The sequence below is a fragment of the Lepidochelys kempii genome, chromosome 3, assembly GCF_965140285.1.
Source record: "Lepidochelys kempii isolate rLepKem1 chromosome 3, rLepKem1.hap1, whole genome shotgun sequence".
NCBI classification, from domain to species: domain Eukaryota; kingdom Metazoa; phylum Chordata; order Testudines; family Cheloniidae; genus Lepidochelys; species Lepidochelys kempii.
The window spans coordinates 185,014,247-185,039,211 of NC_136382.1; the positions used below are offsets into that span (position 1 = coordinate 185,014,247).

Consider the following 24,965-nt stretch of genomic DNA (forward strand, 5'->3'; position numbering starts at 1 on the left):
GGCCCTACAGTGCTGTATTTTCATTGAAACTGAAAAATTTATTTTAACTAAAAAAAGAAAAAAAAGAGCAGCCCAGTTGTGCGGACAACGTAATTCTCCCACCCCTCAGATCACAAAAGGGAACTTTGGGGAGGGGTGCCTAATTTCCTTAAGCATCTAATAATTCAGAGTTGTAAGTGATCAAATCAACCTGCTAACTACAGACTCTGAAACAAAGAGTTAGGATGGTATAAAAACCTCAGGTTTTTTTTGGAGACGGCCCTCTTTCAACAGAAACTATTTTGAACAGAATAGCTGCTGGACTGCAAGACTAGGTATGCTGCTTGTTTTTAACTCTGAAAATATATATTTTATAATGTCACTCTTTGTCCATGCTGTCCTTACTAAATAATTGTCCTTATTAAATAATTGTAGCTATCTTTATTGCAGTGTGATCTATTTAGCATGGAAATAGCAAGTTATAGCTGTTTTTCACCAGAGCCAGGTAAAACCCCATTTTTAACTATAGTTGTATTTAATACTGATAAATTAAAAAACATCAGGTATAACGCAGATTGCATAGGGATTTGATGCAATTGGGGAATAATACTAACTAAAAATTTTGCTTGTTCTTTAATCCAAAGGCCCAAATACACATGGGGGGAAAATAGAATAACTTGCATCCCTTTACCCTGTGGTGGAAGATAACTTTCTGCAACTGGCTTTTAAAAGCATGTGTGTTTTAAAATGTTTTTTAATTAGTTAGTGTTTAAATTGTTATTGGTAATTCAGGGGACCTGTGCTAGAGATAGGTATGGGTTTTTAAAAGTATTTGGTTGCAAACTGTTGATTTGGTGTGTTTAAAACTGCTGGGGTTTTTTGTGCGTGAGAGAGATTCAGGGGGCCTATGCTAGAGATAAGTGTGTGGGGGTTTACAGTATTTTGTTTCAAAACAGTTTGGTTTTTACTCTGCAAAATGTGATGTGTTTTTAAAATGGGTTGTTTTAAAATTAGTGTTTAAAATTGTTGTTGGTGATTTAGGGGGGCTACGGAAAACAGTTATGGTGGGGGATTTTAAAAGTATTTTATTGCACACTTTGTTTTTGGGTGCATGGTGGAAACATGTGCTTGTATTAAAAAAAATTCCATCCACAGGGGGAGTCCAAAGCGAGGAATGATCTCCTTAACAAACTTGAGGGCCACTGTTCTGGCAGTGCAATTACGGCATGGGAGGGCTTTGGCTCACCCAGGCTCGGATTGCTCGGTATTAGGCTAAGCTCTTAGAGAACTCTGAAGTCACCTTACAGCCTTGCCCCTCCCTTAACCCAGCCACCCTCTTGCCAGAAACAGAGGAACAGAAACATGACTGTTTAGAGATCATAGATGTCCAGTACTCCAGCCATCCGGATTTAAAGGATGTACCCCTCCCAAATGCAGATTATGAGTGGTACACTGATGGCAGCAGTACTGTAATAGATGGGCAAAGGAAGGAGGGTTATGCTGTTGTGACCCTCCATGACACTGTGGAAGCTGAAGGTTTGCCTGCTGGGACCTCTGCCCAGCTTGCTGAACTAATAGCCCTGACCCTTGCACTTGAACTGTCAAAAGAAAAGCGGGTCAACATTTTTACTGATTCAAAGTATGCTTTTGGTGTGCTGCATGCTCATGCTGGCCTATGAAAGCAAAGGGGAATGCTGACAGCCCAAGGCTCCCCAGTCAAGTACGGGCCCCAAATCCTCCGGCTCCTAGAAGCCGTACAACTTCCCTTGGAAGTGGCGGTGGTACACTGTAAAGCCCATCAAGGGGCAGATCAAGATGTGGCCAGAGGTAACGCCCAGGCAGATAGAGAGGCTAAGCATGCTGCCACCCTGCCATCCCCTCAGACTGAGAATGCCCATATGCATACCCTTATCCCATCAGTAGGGGAGCTTCCAACCCCTCAGTACTCTGGGGAAGAGAGACAGCTAACTGACAAACTCGGTCTCCGGGAAAAGGAGGGATGGATCCATTCCCTGGAAAGGGAGGTCCTCCTACCAAAGGGCCTGATCCAGCCAGTGCTGCAGAAACTACATCAAACCACTCATGCTGGCAAGGAAGCACTTATCCAGCTAATGGGAAAATACTTTATCACTTCCGGACTCTGACCCCTGGCTGCCCAGGTACAAGCGGACTGCTTAGTCTGCCAAAACAATAACCCCCGACAGGGACATCCTGTGCCACCAGCTGCTCTAGAACCCACTCCAGGCCCCGGACAAGTGTGGCAAATAGACTTTACTGAGTTTCCCCGGACCCAAGGGTTCAAATATCTCCTTGTTATAGTGGATCAGTTCAGCGGATGGCCAGAAGCCTTCCCATGCTGTAATTGCACTGCCAGAACAGTGGCCCTCAAGTTTGTTAAGGAGATCATTCCTCGCTTTGGACTCCCCCTGTGGATGGAATCTGACAACAGGACACATTTCACGTCAAAAATCATTCAAAGCATCTCACATGCCTTACAGATCCCCTGGAAACTCCATACGCCCTGGAGACCGCAAGCCAGTGGGGTAGTGGAGCGTACCAATCAGACCCTTAAACAGCATCTCTCAAAAGTGTGCCAAGAAGCCTCATCACTGCGATGGCCTGATGCTTTGCCCCTCGTCCTACTTCGTATCCGCGTTCTCCCTAAGGGTAGATTAGGGCTTAGTCCCTTTGAAATTATATTTGGAAGGGCATGGCCTATGAATGGCACCCCGGTTCTGTCAGGGGAATGGGAGCTGGGTAATGGTTTTTTGTCACGTATATGTGTTCCCTGTCTGCTGTTCTCTTGTCTCTTCACAGGTATACCAAGGATTCCCAGCCTCTCCCCTTGGACTCTCCCGTCCACTCCTTACAGCCCGGTGACTCTGTGCTTGTTCGTACCTGGAAAGACGAGCCTCTCCAGGAAAAGTGGAAAGGACCCTATACCGTCCTGCTGGTCTCCCATACAGTGGCAAAGATCAAGGGACACAAGAACTGGATCCATCACTCTCGTCTGAAGGCAGTACCCGCCCCCTCGTCAGCAGAACAGTGGACTGTCCAACCTGCTGACTCCTCATCTAGTGACGATCTCGGGCTAAAGCTACAGTTTAAAAGACACAAATAGCGGGCACCTTAATGCTAAAATGGGCCCACCCAGGTACTGGAGACCCTGGGTTGGGAAGACTCTGGTGATAATTAATTGGGTAAGATTGTTATTCTCTGTATTGTTATTTCCAAACTGTGCATATCGGGAGCATAACTCCTTTGTTTCGCTTGTGCAATATGTTGCTACTTTAACAAACCAGACTGATTGCTGGGTATGTGCTCCAACTCCACTGTCCCCCGAAACGGGAATGCCCTTTGACATGCTGCCCCTGACCCTAGCAGAATTAGCCACCACCAAAGAGCAGGAAAGAACGGACTCGCCGTTCTGGAATAAGACATCTTTACAGCAAGCCACCTCTCAGGACCAGGAGTATTCAGTTGCAGTACTCACTGAGGGAGTATTATGTTTTACCCGAAACCAATCTGATCACCATGGGCATCCTGTGGGAAAAAGTTCCTGTGTTATTACACAGTGGGATGATGGGTATTGGATAAAGACCAAAAGGGGAGGCCAACAGTGTGGGTGTAATGGTTCCTCCCCTTTTAGGGAAACTCTTACAAATAATCTTACCACAAAAGAAAGGTTTGGAAATATAACTTGCCGTCCAGTTAATATCTCCAACGTAGCAAGCCAATGGTGGGTTTGTAGTGGTCCCTATGGCGAGTGTAATTTGAAGGGCACAATTAGAAACACCCCCACTTGTACCCAATCAGGAGGATGGGATGCCCCCTTAGGGGCATATGAACTATTTGGAAAAGCAGCCAAAGCAGCTTTAAATATCCCAGGAATCCCCTTAAGAACCAGTCCTTACTGGGCCCTATAGGGTCACTATTTTGTATGTGGCTGAAAGGCTTACAAGGTGCTGCCAGCCAACTGGACAGGTAGCTGTTATATAGCTCATGGAGTTCCTCATCTGTCCATAACTGCCACACTGCCCAAAGGAAAGATTTGAAATGCCCGAGACACCTCTGTTGAATCACGAGAAAAGACCCTGCGGTGACTGACTACGGCATTGGAGGGCAATATGAAGAATTCCCTCACAACCGAGAAGTTTGTAGGGTGCACTGTACTGGGAATAGCGCCACTGTTTACCGGGCCAGCCATGGCATGCATAGGCCACTATACTGTAAGGCTGCAAATGGTACTTGAGAAAGTGGCCTTAGAGTTAGAGGACTCGGTTAGTGATTTAGGATCAGCAGTAAAAACATTAAATAAAGAGGTACAGCAGCTCAGGACGTTTTCCCTCCAAAACAGGCTGGCTTTGGACTAATCTCTTGGCATCCCAAGGAGAGGTTTGTGCCCTCATCGGGCCCCAATGTTGTGTATGTGTAAATGATAGCAGTTATGAGATCTATGAAAAGGTGGTACAGGCTGAGGCCCATGCCCGAGCCGGAGCACAGGTTGCCTATACTGCCCCAGAGAGCGATTGGTTGCAAACCTTGTTTTCAGGCTGGGGTTTGTCGTCTTGGCTTCGTGGTTTATTTAGCCTGTTATTGAAACTTTTCTTTCCTGTATTGTTTGTATTACTGGTATTACGCAGTGCAGTATCATGTGTTAGGGCCCTTTTGCAAAAGTTAATAAGTCATTCTTTTCAGGGCTATCACAAAGTGCTTACGCAAAGTCCTATTGTAAAGAAATAAGTAGCCGAAGTGAGAAAACTCAGAGCCAAGGCTGATGAGTGTTCTCAAAGGAGGGAGTTGTTGAGGACACTGGGGCATGGCCACTAGGTAACTCGAGGGTGTTGGGGACACTGGGGCATGGCCACTAGGTAACTCGAGGGGATGGAAGATCACGAGTGTCGATGAAGCCCCCTTGCACTAGACCAAGGTGTCCTTGCCCCCCACCCCCACCTGGAGGCACTCGCAGCAGCTCTGCGTACTAGGCCCAAGTGTCCTTGGCCCCCCCACCTGGAGGCACACACAGCAGTTATGCTGAGAATCTGCAACAATATGTTGCAGAGTCAGACTGCCTGAAACTAAGCAAGGCCACACAGGGCAGATATGGAAGAACAATGCTGAATAAAGCAGCTTTATGTATAGTTTAATAAATGATACAGAGAACCAGGAAACTAGCTGGGAACTGGATTGGCTGGCTATATGGATACTTGGGGCAGCTTGCTATTGGATAAGTATGCTGGGAACAAGGTTGGACATATGACCAGGGAAGAGTATAAAAATATTGCTCGGGCATGTAGGAATGAAATTAGGAGGGCCAAATCGCACCTGGAGCTGCAGCTAGCGAGAGATGTTAAGAGTAACAAGAAGGGTTTCTTCAGGTATGTTGGCAACAAGAAGAAAGCCAAGGAAAGTGTGGGCCCCTTAATGAATGAGGGAGGCAACCTAGTGACAGAGGATGTGGAAAAAGCTAATGTACTCAAGGCTTTTTTTGCCTCTGTCTTCACGAACAAGGTCAGCTCCCAGACTGCAGCGCTGGGCATCACAACATGGGGAATAGATGGCCAGCCCTCTGTGGAGAAAGAGGTGGTTAGGGACTATTTAGAAAAGCTGGACGTGCACAAGTCCATGGGGCCGGACGAGTTGCATCCGAGAGTGCTAAAGGAACTGGCGGCTGTGATTGCAGAGCCATTGGCCATTATCTTTGAAAACTCGTGGCGAACGGGGGAAGTCCCGGATGACTGGAAAAAGGCTAATGTAGTGCCCATCTTTAAAAAAAGGGAAGAAGGAGGATCCTGGGAACTACAGGCCAGCCAGCCTCACTTCAGTCCCCGGAAAAATCATGGAGCAGGTCCTCAAAGAATCAATCCTGAAGCACTTACATGAGAGGAAAGTGATCAGGAACAGTCAAAGCATGGATTCACCAAGGGAAGGTCATGCCTGACTAATCTAATCGCCTTCTATGATGAGATTACTGGTTCTGTGGATGAAGGGAAAGCAGTGGATGTATTGTATCTTGACTTTAGCAAAGCTTTTGACACGGTCTCCCACAGTATTCTTGTCAGCAAGTTAAAGAAGTATGGGCTGGATGAATGCACTATAAGGTGGGTAGAAAGTTGGCTAGATTGTCGAGCTCAACGGGTAGTGATCAATGGCTCCATGTCTAGTTGGCAGCCAGTGTCAAGTGGAGTGCCCCAGGGGTCGGTCCTGGGGCCGGTTTTGTTCAATATCTTCATAAATGATCTGGAGGACGGTGTGGATTGCACTCTCAGCAAATTTGCGGATGATACTAAACTGGGAGGAGTGGTAGATACGCTGGAGGGCAGGGATAGGATACAGAGGAACCTGGACAGATTGGAGGATTGGGCCAAAAGAAATCTGATGAGGTTCAATAAGGATAAGTGCAGGGTCCTGCACTTAGGACAGAAGAACCCAATGCACAGCTACAGACTAGGGACCGAATGGCTAGGCAGCAGTTCTGCGGAAAAGGACCTAGGGGTGACAGTGGACGAGAAGCTGGATATGAGTCAGCAGTGTGCCCTTGTTGCCAAGAAGGCCAATGGCACTTTGGAATGTATAAGTAGGGGCATAGCGAGCAGATCGAGGGATGTGATCGTCCCCCTCTATTTGACATTGGTGAGGCCTCATCTGGAGTACTGTGTCCAGTTTTGGGCCCCACACTACAAGAAGGATGTGGATAAATTGGAAAGAGTCCAGCGAAGGGTAACAAAAATGATTAGGGTTCTGGAACACATGACTTATGAGGAGAGGCTGAGGGAACTGGGATTGTTTAGTCTGCGGAAGAGAAGAATGAGGGGGGATTTGATAGCTGCTTTCAACTACCTGAGAGGTGGTTCCAGAGAGGATGGTTCTAGACTATTCTCAGTGGTGAAAGAGGACAGGACAAGGAGTAATGGTCTCAAGTTGCAGTGGGGGAGGTTTAGGTTGGATATTAGGAAAAACTTTTTCACTAGGAGGGTGGTGAAACACTGGAATGTGTTGCCTAGGGAGGTGGTGGAATCTCTTCCTTAGAAGTTTTTAAGGTCAGGCTTGACAAAGCCCTGGCTGGGATGATTTAATTGGGGATGGGTCCTGCTTTTGAGCAGGGGGTTGGACTAGATGACCTCCTGAGGTCCCTTCCAACCCTGATATTCTATGATTCTATGATTCTATGTATAAAAGCCTGTGTAACTTCCTGCTCTGTGTACAGGATTTGAGATTCAAATCTCTCTGTACCTATTTGAAGCTTCAAATAAACTTTTCTGCTTCTCCACCCGGTTGTGATTATTGGGTGTAGCACACCGGGTAACGAACCAACTTCAGCTGTTGTTTAGCCTCTTGGCACTGGGTGCCGGCAACAAGGGGATGGAAGACAACGAGTGTCGATGAAGCCCCCTTGCACTAGGCCTAGGTGTCCTTGGCGGCCCCCCCCTCCACCTGGAGGCACTCGCAGCAGCTCTGCGTACTAGGCCCAAGTGTCCTTGGCCCCCCTGCCTGGAGGCACACACAGCAGTTATGCTGAGGATCTGCAACAATATGTTGCAGAGTCAGACTGCATGAAACTAAACAAGGCCAAACAGGGCAGATATGGAAGAAAAATGCTGAATAAAGCAGCTTTATGTATAGTTTAACAAATGATACAGAGAACAAGGGAATTAGCTGGGAACTGGATTGGCTGGCTATATGGATACTTAGGGCAGCTTGCTATTGGATAGGTATGCTGGGGAAAAGGATGTATAAAAGCCTGTGTAACTTCCTGCTCTGTGTGCAGGATTTGAGATTCTATTCTCCCTGTACCTTTTTGCAGCGGCAAATAAACTTTTCTGCTTCTCCACCCCTTTGTGATTATTGGGTGTAGCACACTGGGTAGCGAACCAACCTCAGCTGTTGTTTAGCCTCTCGGCACTGGGTGCCGGCAACAGTGATTTAGGGGGCCTACAGAAGACAGTTATGGTGGGGGATTTTAAAAGTATTTTATTGCACACTTTGTTTTTGGGTGCATGGTGGAAACGTGCCTGTATTAAAAAAATGTCTAGGTTTTTGAGAAACATTAGTGGTAGAAATAAACCAAAGCCTGTGTTTTTTGTACAGCCTAAAATGGATTAATTTGTTTTAAAGCTATGACTTTTTAAGTAGAAAAACACCTTAATGACTATTTAACTTTTTAAGTTTACAAGACAGTTTCATGTGCTTTATAATAATAATGTTGTCTGCTCCACAGTATGTTCAAAACATGAGATATCCTTAGATCAGAGGGTAAACAACTCAAAAGAAAAAGGAAAGAGACATCTGAAAAGACCAGCATCAACGGCTGATGGATGGATGAAGCCCAGTAAATATGTTTTGCTTCTTGGTTTGGTTATTTTATGAGGTTTTGTATTTTTAAGCAAATACATAGGTGTAGGTGAGCAAGATGGTAAAGTTAAGTTTTGTAAAATGTTTATTTGATGCTAAATTGGAACATCTCTGTTTTTCTTAATCAGGCATGGGCAGCTATCTTGATAATGCTGTAGTCAGAGCTACAGGGACACCTCCACCAGAACCGCCAAAGAACCAGAAATCTGCTCTGAGACCTTTAATAAAAACAACAACAGTACCAATACAAAACAGCACAAGACCGCAGATGAAGCATCAGGGCAGCTCGTATAGGTCAAACCCAAGGACAAAACAAAAGACTCTCTGGTAAAAAGTAACCACGCAAACACAACTCCAGTTCCTCAGCGGTCAGCACCACACCAAGCCCTGAGAAAACTGGGTGAAAACACACACATTCACAAACCTGGAGCATGCGCTTTAGGGGTTGTGAATGTGAGGGAAAACACACATTCACAAATCCAGAGCACGTGCTTTAGGGGTTGTGAATAAAAAAACAAGGACTGAAATGTCTTGCAATGCTGGGGTATCGCCTTATGACGAATCTGAAAATTATTGCCAACCATTCTCCCAACACAATGATCTCAGCACAGCTCTTCGGTATTCTAAAAAGATTTGGGAAAAATATGACGCTTTATTCAGAAAGCTGATTGACGCTGTATCCTCAGGGGTACTAAAAGAAAGGAGGACTGGAAACTACATCAAAAATGCAAAAGCTCTTGTGGGTGACTTTTTGAAAAATACTTCCATTTTTCCAGAGGGTGGCTCTGAGCAGGCGTGACTAGTCATGGAAAGGGGCCTGGGTAAAAAGGGCATCCTCAAGGGTACACATCAGCTAAGGCATAAACAAAAGGCGGGTGGGGGGGGGACAGCATTTGGGGGATAAACAGACGGCTGCCCAAAAGTTATGGGCCAGGGTCGCTGTAAAATTTTTTTAAAAGGCTAAAGCAGTGATGAGGAGAAAAAAACAAAAAGAGATGCCCCCTATTGGAGGCTCTCAGACTGATGTGTCTGAGAATGGGGAGGCAGAATCTGACCTCCGGTGGTGACTCTGATTTAGAAAATTCCACAGAAGGCCCTCTAGATGGTTCTCTGTCAACTTCTGATGATCCTTGTGGTGGCCCCCTGGAGTCTAACACTCAAAAAGCGTCTGATGTAGAAGATGCAGCTGATGGTCCCATAGAGAAACCCCCAAGTAACCCTGAAAATGCTGATGCAGACCCCCCAAACAGACGTGTACATGAGGCGAGTGAGAAGTTGGCAATGGGAATTACCTAGATTTGGGGATTTGGTGTATTGTGAGGAATTTTGTTTTGTCAATATTGACCGAATAAATTCAGATCAGCAGGTCATCGAAGCCATACACAGGGGAATACAGTTAGTTCTCGATGATGTTAACAGTAGGGTAGCCCCTGACGATAATGGTCAGTCACGTTTAGAGAGTCATAATTTAACCAACCCTTTGTTTTCAGTAAGAAGAACTAAGGATGAGCTGTCCGCTGAAGACTTCTTAAATCAGACCTCAAAGCTGTTACAGAGTAATAGAGAGATGCATGTCGATGGGATGTTGTGCCTCCTTGTGACAGTTGTAAAAAACATGGTCAGTGTGGCATTAGAGTTTTAAATTCTATCCTCAGTAGTCAAATCATCCATAAAAAGAGACAATGTTTAGTAACCTGACTTACACCAGCACCAACCTGTGTTTTGCGGGCGGGCTCTTGGCCGTCATGTCCGACTGTAAACCCACAGATGTGGAATTGTTAGACAGGGCGAGAAAGTTGCATGAGAAACTGGGGTTGTCAGATCAAAAAAAGATTATGCTCAGCCATGTAGCGTCATTTGAACAGCATTTAGGAATCCACATACAGGTGGCGCTTTATGAGGTGAAAGGCAGGTGGTTTGTTTTTTTTTTAAACGGGAGGCCCAGTGTACCCCAAGACTTTTTTCATCCTGTTGCACAATGAGCATTATTATGGGGTTCTGGATGTGAAAAAGTTGTTCGTGCAAAAAATTATTGTGAGTTTTGTCACACGGTGTACAGTCACAACCACTCTTGCAGGTATCATTGCCACCTCTGTTTGAATGCGACGTGCTCAGAGATTGTGGGGGTGCAGCTGAGGTGTCCTAGCTGTAGACTATATTGTCACTCCAAAGAATGTTTGGACAGACACATCGACTATGCATTGAAAAAACAAATCGAATGCCTGTCTAAAACTTTATGTGATAAGTGTTAGTCTTACATGGACAAGGGGCACAGGTGTAAAGGGAGGCATTGTAAGCAGTGTTAGGGTTTGATCACTGGTGATGTAGACAGCCACCTGTGTTTTATGGATAACATTAGAAAGCCCAAATCATTGGAAAAGTATATTTTTTACAATTCTGAATGCATGCAGGAGACGGGGTTGCATGTGCCCAATTACATTTTTGCTATGTCCCTAAAGCCGGAAAAATCGTGGGAATTTCAGGGTGATGAGTGTCTTTCTACCTTTGTTAAGACCTTTATTGGCAAAAAGTTCTGGGACTACACGTTCCTAGTGCACAGTTCCAAAGGTTACAATGCGTACTTCGTCGTGAGACAGTTACTGAAGGAAAAGATGTGCATAGAACTGATAACTCTGGGTAGTAAACAAATGTATGTGGAAGTTAAGGCCCTGGGCATTTGTTTTATAGACTCTTTAAACTTCTTGCCTATGAAACTTAGCAAGCTCCCACGGGCGATGGGGTTTGAAGGTTGCAAAGGGTATTTCCCACATTTTTTTAACACTTTAGAAAACCAAAATTATGTGGGGCCTATGTCCGGGATGGAGCAATATGGCATAGACAGCATGATGGCCAGGGAGAAAGCAGAATTTCTTGACTGGTATTGGAACAACAGATGTGAGACATTTGACTTGCAGAAAGAGCTCGCGTATTATTGTCAGCAGGATGTCAACATTTTGAGATGGCCTGTATCCTGTACAGAGAAGAGATCATGAAAATGACAGAGGCAGGGGATATTGTAGAGAGAGGCCCTGGTAAATTCACAGAGGTAAAATTGTGTATAGATCCTTTCTGGTACATAACACTGGCATCTGTCTGCATGTCTATGTACAGGTTTATGTTTTTGCAGCCTAACACAATAGCTCTTCTCCCTCCAGAAAACTATCACAGGTAGAAAAAGAGATATTTCACCCCCTCTATTCAGTGGCTGTTGTATACTGCTCACAAGGAGACTATACAGATATGGCACGCTTTACAGGGTGGGGAATTACAAGTAGGCCCCTACTTTCTAGACAGTTATGCCATCGTTAACAGGGTATGTACAGCCTTTGAGTTTAATGGGTGTTTTTTCCAGGGCTGTGTCACCTGTTATTGTGAAAAAGCACAGAATCCTATGACGGGGACAACTTTTGGGTTTCTTTATTTCAAGACGCAGCTCAAGACCAACTATCTGAAAAGACTTGGTTATGTAGTGAGGACCCTCTGGAAGCCTGAGTGGGAGGTGATGATAGAAACAGACAGGGAGCTTGAAGATTTCTTAAACAAAGCCCAGATGCCTCAGCCTCTCGTGCCTGGGGATGCTCTTTTTTGTGGGGAGGACTAACGCTATCTGCCTATATTACAAACCTAACCTCGGTGAAGAAATCCACTATTATGATTTTACCAACCTGTACCATTTCGTAAACAAAACCAAAGAATACCCTATCAGACACCCCGATATAATTCATGACAAATTTGGACCCCTTGCAAATTATTTTGGAATTGCAAAAGTTAAAATGTACCCCCCGCGTGGCTTCTTTTTCCCATCGTTACCTGTCAGAGTGGGTGGCAAACTTATGTTCCCGCTATGCTGAACCTGTACAGAAACCGAGCAGCAGGAGATGTGCATCCATACTGATGAAGAGAGGGCCATCCTGGGGACTTGGTGCATGGTGGAATTGAATGCGACCATAGCGAAGGTGGCTAAAATCTATGAAATCTGGCATTTTGAAGAAAAAATCTGACAAACTTTTCAGAGTACATAAAATTACACCTCTGCCAAAAACAAGAGGCTTCAGGGTATCCCAGCTGGTGCACAGAGGAAGAAAAACAAAATAAGTATGTTAATGATTTCTACCAGAAAGAAGGCATGTGTTTACGCCAACACAAGATCATGTTGAACCCCGCTAAGCGCCAAATCACTATGCTGTTTTTAAATTCTCTGTGGGACAAATTCAGCCAAAGAACAAAACTACCCAATACCAGCATCATGAGAGACCCTGACAAACTCTTTCAGTACTTGTTTTCCCTCAATTACGAGGTTTCATCCTGCAAGTTTATTGATGATGAAACAGCATGCATGTCTTGGAAGCATGCGAAAGACCACTACTTGGTCTCTGGCAATACCAACATCTCCATATTCTGTTTTACCAACACTTATGCCCGCTTAGAACTATACAACCTGCTAGACAGGCTGCAAGAGTGGTGCCCGTACAACAACACTGACTCGGTGATATTTGTGAAAAGGGAGGGTGACTGGAACCCTCCTCTGGGGGATTATTTAGGGGACCTCACAAGCGAGATCCCTCCAGATCAACACATCACGGAGTTTGTGTCAGCCAGCCCAAAAACATATGGGTACAAGCTGCTGGGAGGAAAGTCCTGTATGAAAGTCAAAGGGATTACCCTGAACATAGCAAACTGTGAAAAGATCAACAATGACAGTTTGAAAGATGTATAGCACAGCCCTGGGAGAGAACATCCCAAAAAAGATAGAGGTGTAGCAGCCTTCTATTGTAAGGAACAAAAATCAGTGGCAAATAGAGACAAAGACCCTTAAAAAACACAAAGTCATTTACAACAAGAGGGGGCTTGGAGAAGGGTTTAAAACACTGCTGTACAGCTTTTGAAAATGGATACAAGGTGGAAACAGCCCTTTTCTGTAATTCTCACAGGGCCTAGCAACTGTGGGGAAAGTTATTTAATAAAAAACTGTGTTGGATAATGCTAAACGCATGCTGTCTGTTATGCCTGAGAACATTATGTGGTGTTACAGTTGTTGGCAACCTCTGTATAAAGAACTGCTCAGTAAATATCCCTTCATCAATTTTGTGAAGGGGCTACCCGATGCTTTTGACAGTAATTGTTTGTTTCCTACCAATAAAGTAAATATGATTATTGTAGACGATCTGATGAACTCTGCTTGAAAGCGGTGAAATTGAGAAAGCCTTTACCAAGTACATGCATCACAGGAACCTGAGCATTATGTATATAGTTCAGAATGTATTTTTTGTCAGCGAAAAAAGAGTCGCACGATTAACATAAACACAAAGCACAGGTTCTGTTAAAAAAAACCCAGAGATAAATTATAAATCTTCATGCTAGCTCAACAAATGTACCCCGACAAAGCGCAATTCTTTCTAGAAGCTTTTGAGGATGCTACCTTATGGCTACCTGGTGGTGGATTTAAATGCTTCCTCACCAGCTTATAGACTAAGAACTGGTCTTTTCCCTCCAGACTGGCCAGTGGTTTATACTTTGAAAAGAACAACAGTCAGGTATAAAAAGAGATGAATTATTAGCAGGCCCCCTTTTTTAACAGCTGGGGCTGCTGACTGAAAACATGCATGAAGAGAAACCTGAGCCTTTTAAATTACTTAGCAAATCATCCCCGCAACACAGGAAGGCTATACTGCATTCGGCCTCTGACGATTTAGGAGTGGCCATCTCAGAAATAGCACTCAATACCTTAAAAGGAAATGTACCTTTGACACAGAATCAAGTGTGCATGCTAAAAAAGAGACACACACTTATAAAAACTGTGTGTAATAAAAGGGTTTCACTTAAAAGAAAGAAGCATCTGGTGAAGCAATCTGGGGGGGTTTACATGACCTCCGTTAAGTTTTGCAATCCCTCTGATAATGGGGCTTTTAACTAATCAATAATGGAGTATGCAGAAAAAATGTACCTGGTGCCCAGCCACCAGTTGGAGCAATTAAGGGCTCCCCCTCTGGTGGAGGAAAATAGCAGAACGACCGCCACTCACTTACTGGATGCTGAAATGAAGTCTGTTCTTCAAAGGACTGACTTAGCCAAATACAAAAAGGCTAAACTTTACAGGGCCATGTTTCAAAGGTACCTAATGTACATGAAGCAGAGAGATGTAGATAAAGGGAAAATAAGTCTGTTTCTCCCAGAACAGGAACAGAGTGTGACTCCCAAACCCCCAGAATCACCAAAGACCTCAGACTCTGTTGCTCAGGAGGTGTTGGATAACATGAATAAGCATTATAAGAAAAATGCATTAGCATTGTTAAATAAGCTGGGCCAGGATTAAAAATATCTCTTCATGGAACAATAAAGGGGCTTTTGTGTACAAAGCCTCTATGGTTAATGGTTCTAACATGCTCAACATGCTAACATGCACTCTGTTGCTAGCAGACATGTACCTAAAGGATGGGATGTGTTTATGAATGCCATGGCAGAACTGAACGTACCATCTTCCGGCATGTGCAACGCAGCCAAAAGAAATCTTTTGGAATGCTCGAAGGGCTCGACAACTGTCACCGGGGTTGACTGAGAAAAACTAACCCCTTTTTTGCCATCTAAAAAATAAAAATTGGCTAAAAGACCAGAATGGCTCTGTGTGAAATGTTTTTCATGTTCTAAAAAAAATAAAAATTACAACTGGTAGTGTTTTGCTTTAAATAAAACATTTCTATACTTTAAAAAAATATATCTACATGTATTTTTTCTGAATTGGTCATTATTATTTTTTTTAAAAAAGAACAAAACCCACCAAACATCAATTTTTTTTAAACCCCTCATTAGGGGTGCTTTATTGGGTAACATGGCTATGAAAATCATTGCAACATACACACTTCTGGGTTTGTTGAAACATATTTTGAGTGAGGCTAGGCATGCCCGAGAATTACATTTTATATTTTTTTTACAAAATTCATCACCATCCAGTCATTTTGCACTAAGTCATTAGAATACAATTTTAAAATCTGGTGACAGGGGATGTGGAAAAAGCTAATGTACTTAATGCTTTTTTTGCCTCTGTCTTCACGAACAAGGTCAGCTCCCAGACTGCTGCAGTGGGCAGCACAGCATGGGGAGAAGGTGACCAGCCCTCTGTGAAGAAAGAAGTGCTTTGGGACTATTTAGAAAAGCTGGACAAGCACAACTTCATGGGACTGGATGCACTTCATCCGAGGATGCTAAAGGATTTGGCCGATGTGATTGCAGAGCCATTGGCCATTATCTTTGAAAACTCATGGCGATCTGGGGAGGTCCCGGAAGCCTGGAAAAAGGCTAATGTAGTGCCCATCTTTAAAAAAAGGGAAGAAGGAGGATCCTGGGAACTACAGGCCAGTCAGACTCACCTCAGTCCCTGGAAAAATCATGGAGCAGGTCCTCAAGGAATCAATTCTGAAGCACTCAGAGGAGAGGAAAGTGATCAGGAACAGTCAGCATGGATTCACCACGGGCAAGTCATGCCTAACTAACCTAATTGCCTTCTATGATGAGACAACTGGATGAGGGGAAAGCAGTGGACGTGTTATTCCTTGACTTTAGCAAAGCTTTTGATACGGTGTCCCACAGTATTCTTGCCAGCAAGTTAAAGAAGTATGGGCTGGATGAATGGACTATAAGGTGGATAGAAACCTGGCTAGATCGTCGGGCTCAATGGGTAGTGATCAATGGCTCCATGTCTAGTTGGCAGCAAGCGGAGTGCCCCAAGGGTCAGTCCTGGGGCCGGTTTTGTTCAGTATCTTCATTAATGATCTGGAGGATGCTGTGGACTGCACCCTCAGCTACTTTGCAGATGACACTAAACTAGGAGGAGTAGTAGATACCCTGGAGGGTAGGGATAAGATACAGAGAGACCTAGACAAATTAGGGGATTGGGCCAAAAGAAATCTGATGAGGTTCAACAAGGACAAGTGCAAACTACTGCACTTAGGACGGAAGAATCCATGCACTGCTACAGACTAGGGATCGAATGACTAGGCTGCAGTTCTGCAGAAAAATATCTAGGTGTTACAGTGGACGAGAAGCTGGATATGAGTTAACAGTGTGCCCTTGTTGCCAAGAAGGCTAATGGCATTTTGGGCTGTATAAGTAGGGGCACTGCCAGCAGATCAAGGGACGTGATCGTTCCCCTCTATTCGACATTAGTGAGGCCTCAGCTGGAGTACTGTGTCCAGTTTGGGGCTCCACACTACAAGAACAATGTGGAAAAATTGGAAAGAGTCCAGTGGAGGGCAACAAAATGATTAGTTTCAGAGTAGCAGCTGTGTTAGTCTGTATTCGCAAAAAGAAAAGGAGTACTTGTGGCACCTTAGAGACTAACAAATTTATTTGAGCTTGAGCTTTCGTGAGCTTATGCTCAAATAAATTTGTGAGTCTCTAAGGTGCCACAAGTACTCCTTTTTTAAAAAAAATGATTAGGGGGCTGGAGTACATGACTTATGAGGAGAGGCTGAGGGAACTGGGATTGTTTAGTCTGCAGAAGAGCAGAATGAGGGGGGATTTGATAGCTGCTTTCAACTACCTGAAGGGGGAGTTCCAAAGAGGATGGATCTAGACTGTTCTCAGTGGTACCAGATGACAGAACAAGGAGTAATGGTCTCAAGTTGCAGTGGGGGAGGTTTAGGTTGGATGTTAGGAAAAACTTTTTCACTAGGAGGGTGATAAAGCACTGGAATGGGTTATCTAGGGAGGTGGTGGAAACTCCTTCCTTAGAGGTTTTCAAGGTCAGGCTTGACCAAGCCCTGGCTGGGATGATTTAGTTGGGGATTGGTCCTGCTTTGAGCAGGAGGTTGGACTAGATGACCTCATGAGGTCCCTTCCAACCCTGATATTCTATGATTCTATGAAAGATAAACCCTTGCTACGGTGATGTAAGAAAAACATGCAGTGATAACCGAAGAGTCTTGTAATTGTCTAGTGTGAAATGCAATGTCAGTGGCATTTTTGTTTAAAAATTTCATAATGCTTCTAGGAAACAACACACTGTTCGGGGAATGACCGTATGAGTTGAAAAACTCTCCACAGTTACGCTCCACCAGATACAAGGTGAGCCAGTGTTCACCTGTTTGGTTCTCCTGTTGTGGTGCTGTTGTGGTGTGGACCACCAAACCTAGGGGGTCTCTGAGACAACTTGCTGCCAGGGAGCCAGTTGTAAGGGAACACATCTAAGAAATATTCTTTTGTATAAGGTTCCGCTGATAAGACACGTGAGAGCTGCACAGTGTCCATATTCACATGTAGTGAAACAGAATGTTTCTCCTCTGATTTAGCTCTATGACATTGTCGAAAACTCCATAAACAATCATATTGATGGTGACTGTCAAAGCCTTCCCAAAACGTATTTCTACTCTCAGGTTCCCAGTTTTAATCAGGTAATAGTGATTGGCATATTCCTGATCGGGAGACAGGTCAAAGGTAAACAAGGTGTAACCCTGTGCAAATTCCTCATGGTTGATTAACAGAGAACGATCTTTCATGTGTTTACCAGCCGTCTGTACCAAATTCATGTATTCTTTCATGCAGTGTCCGGCCTCGAAGTCTGGTTGCAGAGGCTTGGTTGGTATCTGTTCAGCATTCACATATAAGGCCACAAAATTAATATTGTAATGTTTAAAATGAAAGGGGTTTTTAACGTAACTTCTGCTAAGGACATCTGTCAAGGTTCCTTTCCCACTCTGAACTCTAGGGTACAGATGTGGGGACCTGCATGAAAAACCCCCTAAGCTTCTTCTTACCAGCTTAAGTTAAAAACTTCCTCAAGGTACAAACTTTGCCTTGTCCTTGAACCCACCACCAAGCGTGTTAAACAAAGAACAGGGAAAGAGTCCACTTGGAGACGTCTTCCCCCCAAAATATCCCCCCAAGCCCTACACCCCCTTTCCTGGGGAAGGCCTGATAAAAATCCTCACCAATTTGCATAGGTGAACACAGACTCAAACTCTTGGATCTTAAGAACACAATGAAAAAGCAATCAGGATCTTAAAAGAAGAATTTTAATTAAAGAAAAAGTAAAAGAATCACCTGTGTAAAATCAGGATGGTAAATACCTTACAGAGTAATCAGATTCAAAACATAGAGAATCCCTTTAGGCAAAAGACACAAAAACAGGAATATACATTCCATTCAGCACAACCTATTTTACCAGCCATTTAACAAAAGGAAATCTAACGCATTTCTAGCTAGATTACTTACTAACTTCTTACAGGAGTTCTGAAGAGCATTCCTGATCTGTTCCTGGCAAAAGCATCACACAGACAGACAGACCCTTTGTTCCCCCCCACCTCCAGCTTTGAAAGTATCTTGTCTCCTCACTGGTCATTTTGGTCAGGTGCCAGCGAGGTTATCTTAGCTTCTTAACTCTTTACAGGTGAAAGGGTTTTGCCTCTGGCCAGGAGGGATTTTATAGTTCTGTATATAGAAAGGTGGTTACCCTTCCCTTTATATTTATGACAGCATCATTATCCACAAATCCTAGGACAAGCATTTTGGGTAACTGTCCCAAGAACAGGTTTTCCTGGTTATTGACCCTGCTGCCCGCAGAGATGCTAAACACTTTCATTCCCACATGGTCCACTGAGTATTTAGTATTAGCAGTTAGCAGGGTCTCCGTGTGCCCCAGACGGACTCCCAGGGCCACATGTACTTTCTTCACAAAAAGGGACGCTGGTACAATGTGCAGTTTAAAGCCTGCAGCTGCACTGCCCATTAAACGGAAGGCATCTTTACTGCACTTCAGTTTAATATTCACATCCATATCATTCAACAAAAGTTTTTCTTGTAAAAACAGGTTGCTGTGTAGATGACCCAACAGCTCTATCATTCTGCTCAGAGCCGCCAGCTTTGCTCGCCCCACAAACCCTAGATTCCTGCCATCCATCTCCGTTTCTTTATGTTGTCTGAGAGTGTCTTTGTAAAACAGGCTGGCGGGAAATTGCGGGGCTAGGGTGTCATCACTGTAATTGATCATCGATTCAATAAAGGCCATGTAAGGGTAACAGTTGTTGCTTTGGCTTACGAGGCAATCTCCCAGCGTGACATCCAACTGACTGAAAATAGAGGCCACGGAGTAATTCAGCAGGCCCACCTCGGCTTCTCCGGTGAGTTCAGTTCTGTCTCCTTTTACAATCTTGTAACAAAGATACAGCAGGGTGTTGTTTAAATCCATATAATCTATGCCATTCCCTGCTATAAAAAAGTTAATGGGGGCAGCCTCCACAATGCCTGATACAGGTGGCACCTCGACATAGATGCTTTTCTCTATGCTGGTCTGCGTAGGCGCTATTTGGAACAAGCCTAGTTTGGATTTGTTGCACTCTTCAGACCCGCAGTGAACAAAAGCCATGTTGATTAAAATATCTCTCTTTTACCAGGTAGTGAAGGTCCCCTCTTTCGCCTAGGCTTCCTCTTGGACTTTCGCTTATGGCCACCCTGCATGTCAAAGCCCTTATTTTAAAGGGTTTTGGAGGACCCGTGCATCGTGGGTATGATGCATTTCTCTTTGTCTTCCTCCTTTTAATGTACATCAGCCCCGATCTCTCCTGTGCAGCTGGATTCCCCACCTTCTCCAAAACAGCGCTATGTTTTGAGCGGCGTTTTTTACATGGGGTTTAATAATCTCTAGTTCCCTCCTCAGAAGTGGTATGGCTTTTTGAAAGAGGCTATGGAATATTCTGCCCACACCAGCCCCGTACATCATGGAAGCTCCATGCTATCCAGGAAGGGCATAACCAGCCTGGGTTTTGTAATAGTTCCTGCAGATGGTGGGGTCGCCATAATTTTTTAGGGTCACCACAGTGCTTTGCTTTTTAGAAAACTCACTCTCTCTGGGAACGCAGGTGCAGTTTGACGATCACCTTGCCGAAGTGAAATAAGACATGTCTGTTCTGATCGGTCTTCATTTCAATGATTATAGTGTCAATGTGGTGTTTACTGAGAGAACGTAATGAGGTTTATCGTAGGTGATGGTGACAAACTCATTGTTCCTTCCTCAGAGGGGATGCAGCATAACAGGGGAACGGAAAATTCCCCCACAAACTGGTGTTCTATAATATTCATGTATAGATACAAGGAGTTGAAACTCCCTGTGATGTCTGCTGAAAAGGGGATTTTTTGGATGCTGCACTTGGGGCCCAAACCCAGAATGTTAGCTAGCTCCCCGCCAGTAGAAAACCTATAAGTAAAATTGGCGAATTTAAGTCTAACTTTTCTACCCACAGGGTGGTAGTTCATGACCACCTCAGGCGGTCTGGGATGACGAGCCACAGTACTGTTCAGATGATCCAGTAATTGGGGTATGGATGAGTAATAACCTCGTCGTAGGATGAAACTCCACGCCATATCTCCAAAGATGATTTTGAAAGGGGTGTCTTAGCTGATATTGTTCCAGCTGTGCAGGTATTGTATTTCCACTACCCCACCTCCCAGGCACCCAGGAGATCCAAGGGCTTAATTAGTCGTATTGTAAAGTTTGAGCTGGATTTTTGGGGGAAAACCCCAGAGCTGGACAAAGTAATGTAAAACCCACCATCGCTCATTTCTGTCTCTCTCTCTCTCTTTGCAGGAGGAATCGTTTTCGTTCGCGTCTAAATGTCACAGAGTTGAGAAGCTTCCACCCAGCTGTTAAACTTACCCGGCCAGACAACCATTTCACCAGTAGCTGCTTTTTTCTCCCTTTTCCTTTCTCCGCTAGAACTTTGTCAATCCTGTAAATCCTGTCTCATTTGGGGTTTACTTTTTGTAATTCTTCAGGGAAAAAAAGATCCAGTAACTGTCTCACCTTTGTAATCTTTTAATCGATATACAGGTTTCTGGCCCCTATTTAAGGTTTCATCCACTATGAATATCTCATCGGTAAATGTTTGTTCATAAACTTTTTCAAAAGCTCCTTTTAGTCTCACGTGGTCGCCTTTTCTAAGAGAGGCAACAAGTTTTAAAATAAAACAGTCTCTGTAAATGGTTTTCCATACCTTCAGAGAATTCGAAGGGTTAACATCAGCAGGTATGTATAGTTCTGTGAAAGCTCTGGTTGTAACTCTTTATAAAGTCAGGTACCGCATCGGTGTAGCGAAAGGTGTTATGCGCTGTAAAATATCTCCACATCCTAGGTTTTAAAGTTCTCTTAAATCGCTCCACAACCCCAGCTTTGACTTCATTATTAGCAACAAAATGGTGAATGACATGCCACTTTAACAATCTGCTTAAAGATTTGTTTAAAAATTCTTTCCCCTGATAATTTCCCCTGTAATTTTTGGGGCGTGCGACCTTCACTGAAAATAGCTTTAAAGGCCTTGGATATCTCACCACCTGTCTTGTCTTTTAGGCCTAAGGCCCAGGCATATTTGGATAGAATGTCTAACACTGTTAAGAATTACTTAAAACCGCTGTTGTGTTTGGAGAACTGGTGCATATCCACATCTGAAACAATGGTCTTGTTTCTTTTAAAACATATTTGAGCTGGTTTGTGTAAAGCATAAGCATAGGTCTGAAAGCCAAGCTGTTACCTGTCTTCTATCAAAGTTATGCTTTTTGGCCGCTTGAAAAAGAAGATTCACCCAGCCAAAACTCCCAACTTCCCCAGGGGTGTAATATATTTTCTTTAACAGAGCTGTCTGTGTATACGTGACTGTTACTTGTACCATCTTTTAATAACACAAGTGTGGAGGGGACACATTCATATTGACAAATTTAAATAAATTTTATTAATCGCTGGTTTAACACGACCTTTTACAGCTGCCTGTGAAAATGGACACCATGACCCTTACCATTAGGGAGTCTGAGCTGGTTCATTCTTCCATTTTGTCCTTTTACAGATTTTCTTTTTGAGATCTATGTCTCAGACACAAGCAAAAACAGCTGATGCATGATATATTTACTCCCACATGGCTACCAATGTGTAAGTTCTCAAAGGCCTCTAGAAAGGTACTGTTGAGCTGTCAAGAATTTTCAGAAAAGAAACAGTGTAAGCTCCCCACTGCTTGTTTTTAGATTTATGCAACCCTGGGTCAGTTCCTAACCCCATTACACCCCATCCTCAACCATCACTTCTTAATCGTTCATTTACCTGACTGATTCCATTCACCTTGTCCACCCCACCACAGAACACCCCCCAATTGGTCTAATCCACTCTCAGGCGGGGGGTGTCTTAAAGGGGGGCAAAACCCATCCTGATTGGTAGAGGGAAGTGGGAGGAGTTCTTAGAGGGGCCACATGACACCCTTTGCTTCCGGTCATGTGTCCGGCTTGACCCCGGAAGTAATACCCCCAGGGGGCGGGTCTTAAAGTGATAGGTGGGCAGGTCCTGATGGGTCAGGGCCTACGTCTGATTGATGGTAGGCCCCTTATACTACTCACTGCAAGCTTAGTTGTAAATCTACAGTGCTCCAGTGTGTCACATACTCACTGACCATGTGGACCCTGCTGCTACATATTCAGAGTTCCTTACTGCACATTGACATACTGCTGATTCACACCTCAATATGTCAGTGCACACTAGTGAATTTCTAGTGCGCAGCAGCAGGCTCCACATGGACAGTTAATGCATGGCATGCTGCCGCACTGTAGATTTGCAACTCCACTTGCTGCACAGGATGTATAGATATAGACATGCCCCCATGCTACCTTTTACAAAAAAAGATGCAGGCTGTATTCAGTCTGCCCCTGTCTCCCCATCACCATAGAATCTACGCATCGTACAATACTTAGTGTAGTTATTCTCACAACACCTGCTGTGAGGCAGGAAAATATTTTTTCCCCATCTGAAAAATGGGGCTTTGAGGCACTAAGAAAAATTATGGCAAAGCAGGAAACTAAATGCAGCTCTGCCAAGACTTATGTTAGTGCCCTAATCCCTGGATCATTTTCCCTCTCTACGGAAGTAGCAGTACAGAGCAATATAAGACCTTCCAGTAAATGTATCCCCCACCCCTGAATTTAGGTTGAACTCAACTATCCAATCTAAGCCCACTGACCACATGATCAGGGTGACTTAGATTTCCCCCTTACCCCATGTATAACCATATCATACACTAATTTAAAAATATATTTAGTGCATTAAACACTTAACACCATTCCCAAGAATAGAACAGAAACCTTCCAAACAATACAACTTTCAACCCCTTATAAACCTACACTGAGGCAAAGTGATAAATATGCCAATGAGATCTGTCCACAGGTAAGAGTCTCTTCAATTTGTCCCTTTTCATTAACAAGGGGACCCAGAGGTTGTTCCCTACAAGCCTCCCAGTTCTGGGGTTTACAGGGGATATTATATTAACTCTAATTTATGAAAGTAGGAATCATAAAAAAATCACATGCTCATACCCAGGCCAAATGTCATCCTGACTTTCCCATATACCAATTCTGCAACATGCAACACCTTCTGCAGTCCTTACATAGGCTGGAGGATTTAAAGGGACACCCTCAACTTGAAATCTAGTCCATTTCAGAAAGTGGCTTTTGAAGTCATTTCAGATGATACTGAGTCCCCTTGACAGTTTTTGTGGTTTTACAATCACATTATCCTAATTATAACATGTTTCTCTATCCTTTTTATGTCTGAAAGATCCATAAAAGAACAGGGGGAAATGACTTAGCCCTGATCTGTAAGTGTTTGCAGGATCTACAAATGAAAACAAACTATATACAAAGTGCTGAACAAAGAAGACAAACTAAAAATAGAGATGAATCACTTCACCACCACCTTTGATTTTCAGGTATGCCCATCAGAGGTGTTTCTGTAATCACAGTAAAAAAAAAAGTTTAAAATAGGTTTAAAAAAGAGAAGGCAGACAGAAGTTCAGCTGAAGGTATCCCCTTGGCTCCAGATAAACAGATAAATATGTTATGGGAATTTGAAATCTACTTCAGAGATGATTTTTAAACAGCAGGAATTTGTTTTAAATTTTGAAAAAGTACCCACAAATCAGTGAACATGCACTCTACCTTTTGACTATTTTTTTCTTCTTTGTTTCTTCCCCCCACATGCCCACCATCATATTCACCCTAGAACAGCAGATCACAATGCTATTGGTAGAAATCACAAAGGAGCTGATGGGGTGTATGAATTGAATAAAACGGGAATCAAAGAATAGCAGTTCAGCTAGTATTGTTTGGATTTAATTCACAAATTACCATCTCCTTTCCATGAAATAAATTTAGGCTCCACACTAGGGGCAATAATATCTCACTATGCATCCACTCCAAATAACCACATTAATGAGAATTACGTGCAGGCATGAGAAAGAAGACAGAATATTCTTCTTGGTTAGGAGTCAGAAGAGCATAGTCTTACCAGCTTTAACAATATAGATTACCCTGTCCACTAGGTGTCTCCATGAGTTTATGAAAGCCACATATAAGAAGCCATAGATAGGTTCACTTACTGTTTAGGATGTATCCAGCTTCATACTGATAAAACCAGGAAATATTGTGATTGGCTGAAATAACTTTTTTTTTAGTTCAGTTTTTGGAGGAACTTCAAATGGTACATAATAGGCAAAACATAAATGAACGCCATCAGTCTTTCAATGCACATTAAGATTAAGAAAATGCCCAAAAGAAAAAAAATCAAACCAACAGGATGTAGAAACATCTTGAGGTTTCCATTTGTACTGAACATAGCC

General features: G+C 43.7%; 1 protein-coding gene across 1 annotated transcript; it reads right to left on the bottom strand.

Annotated features, from left to right (window-relative positions):
- Positions 1-17,576: 17,576 nt before the first annotated feature.
- LOC140908846 (uncharacterized protein F54H12.2-like) lies at positions 17,577-19,687 on the bottom strand. The gene is made up of 2 exons (XM_073336742.1): positions 18,911-19,687; positions 17,577-17,909 (listed from the first exon to the last, which is right to left on the bottom strand). The coding sequence occupies exons 1-2, from the start codon at positions 19,685-19,687 to the stop codon at positions 17,577-17,579; spliced, it is 1,110 nt and encodes a 369-aa protein (XP_073192843.1).
- Positions 19,688-24,965: the final 5,278 nt, after the last annotated feature.

What these genes read in the sequence shown, in the direction of transcription:
- LOC140908846 (XM_073336742.1), bottom strand. Translation starts at nt 19,687, where the DNA reads ATGGCTTTTGTTCACTGCGGGTCTGAAGAGTGCAACAAATCCAAACTA. An exon ending in CTAAATACTCAGTGGACCAT is followed by an intron (nt 17,910 to 18,910) that starts GTGGGAATGAAA and finishes AATGCTGAACAG; the next exon opens with ATACCAACCAAGCCTCTGCA.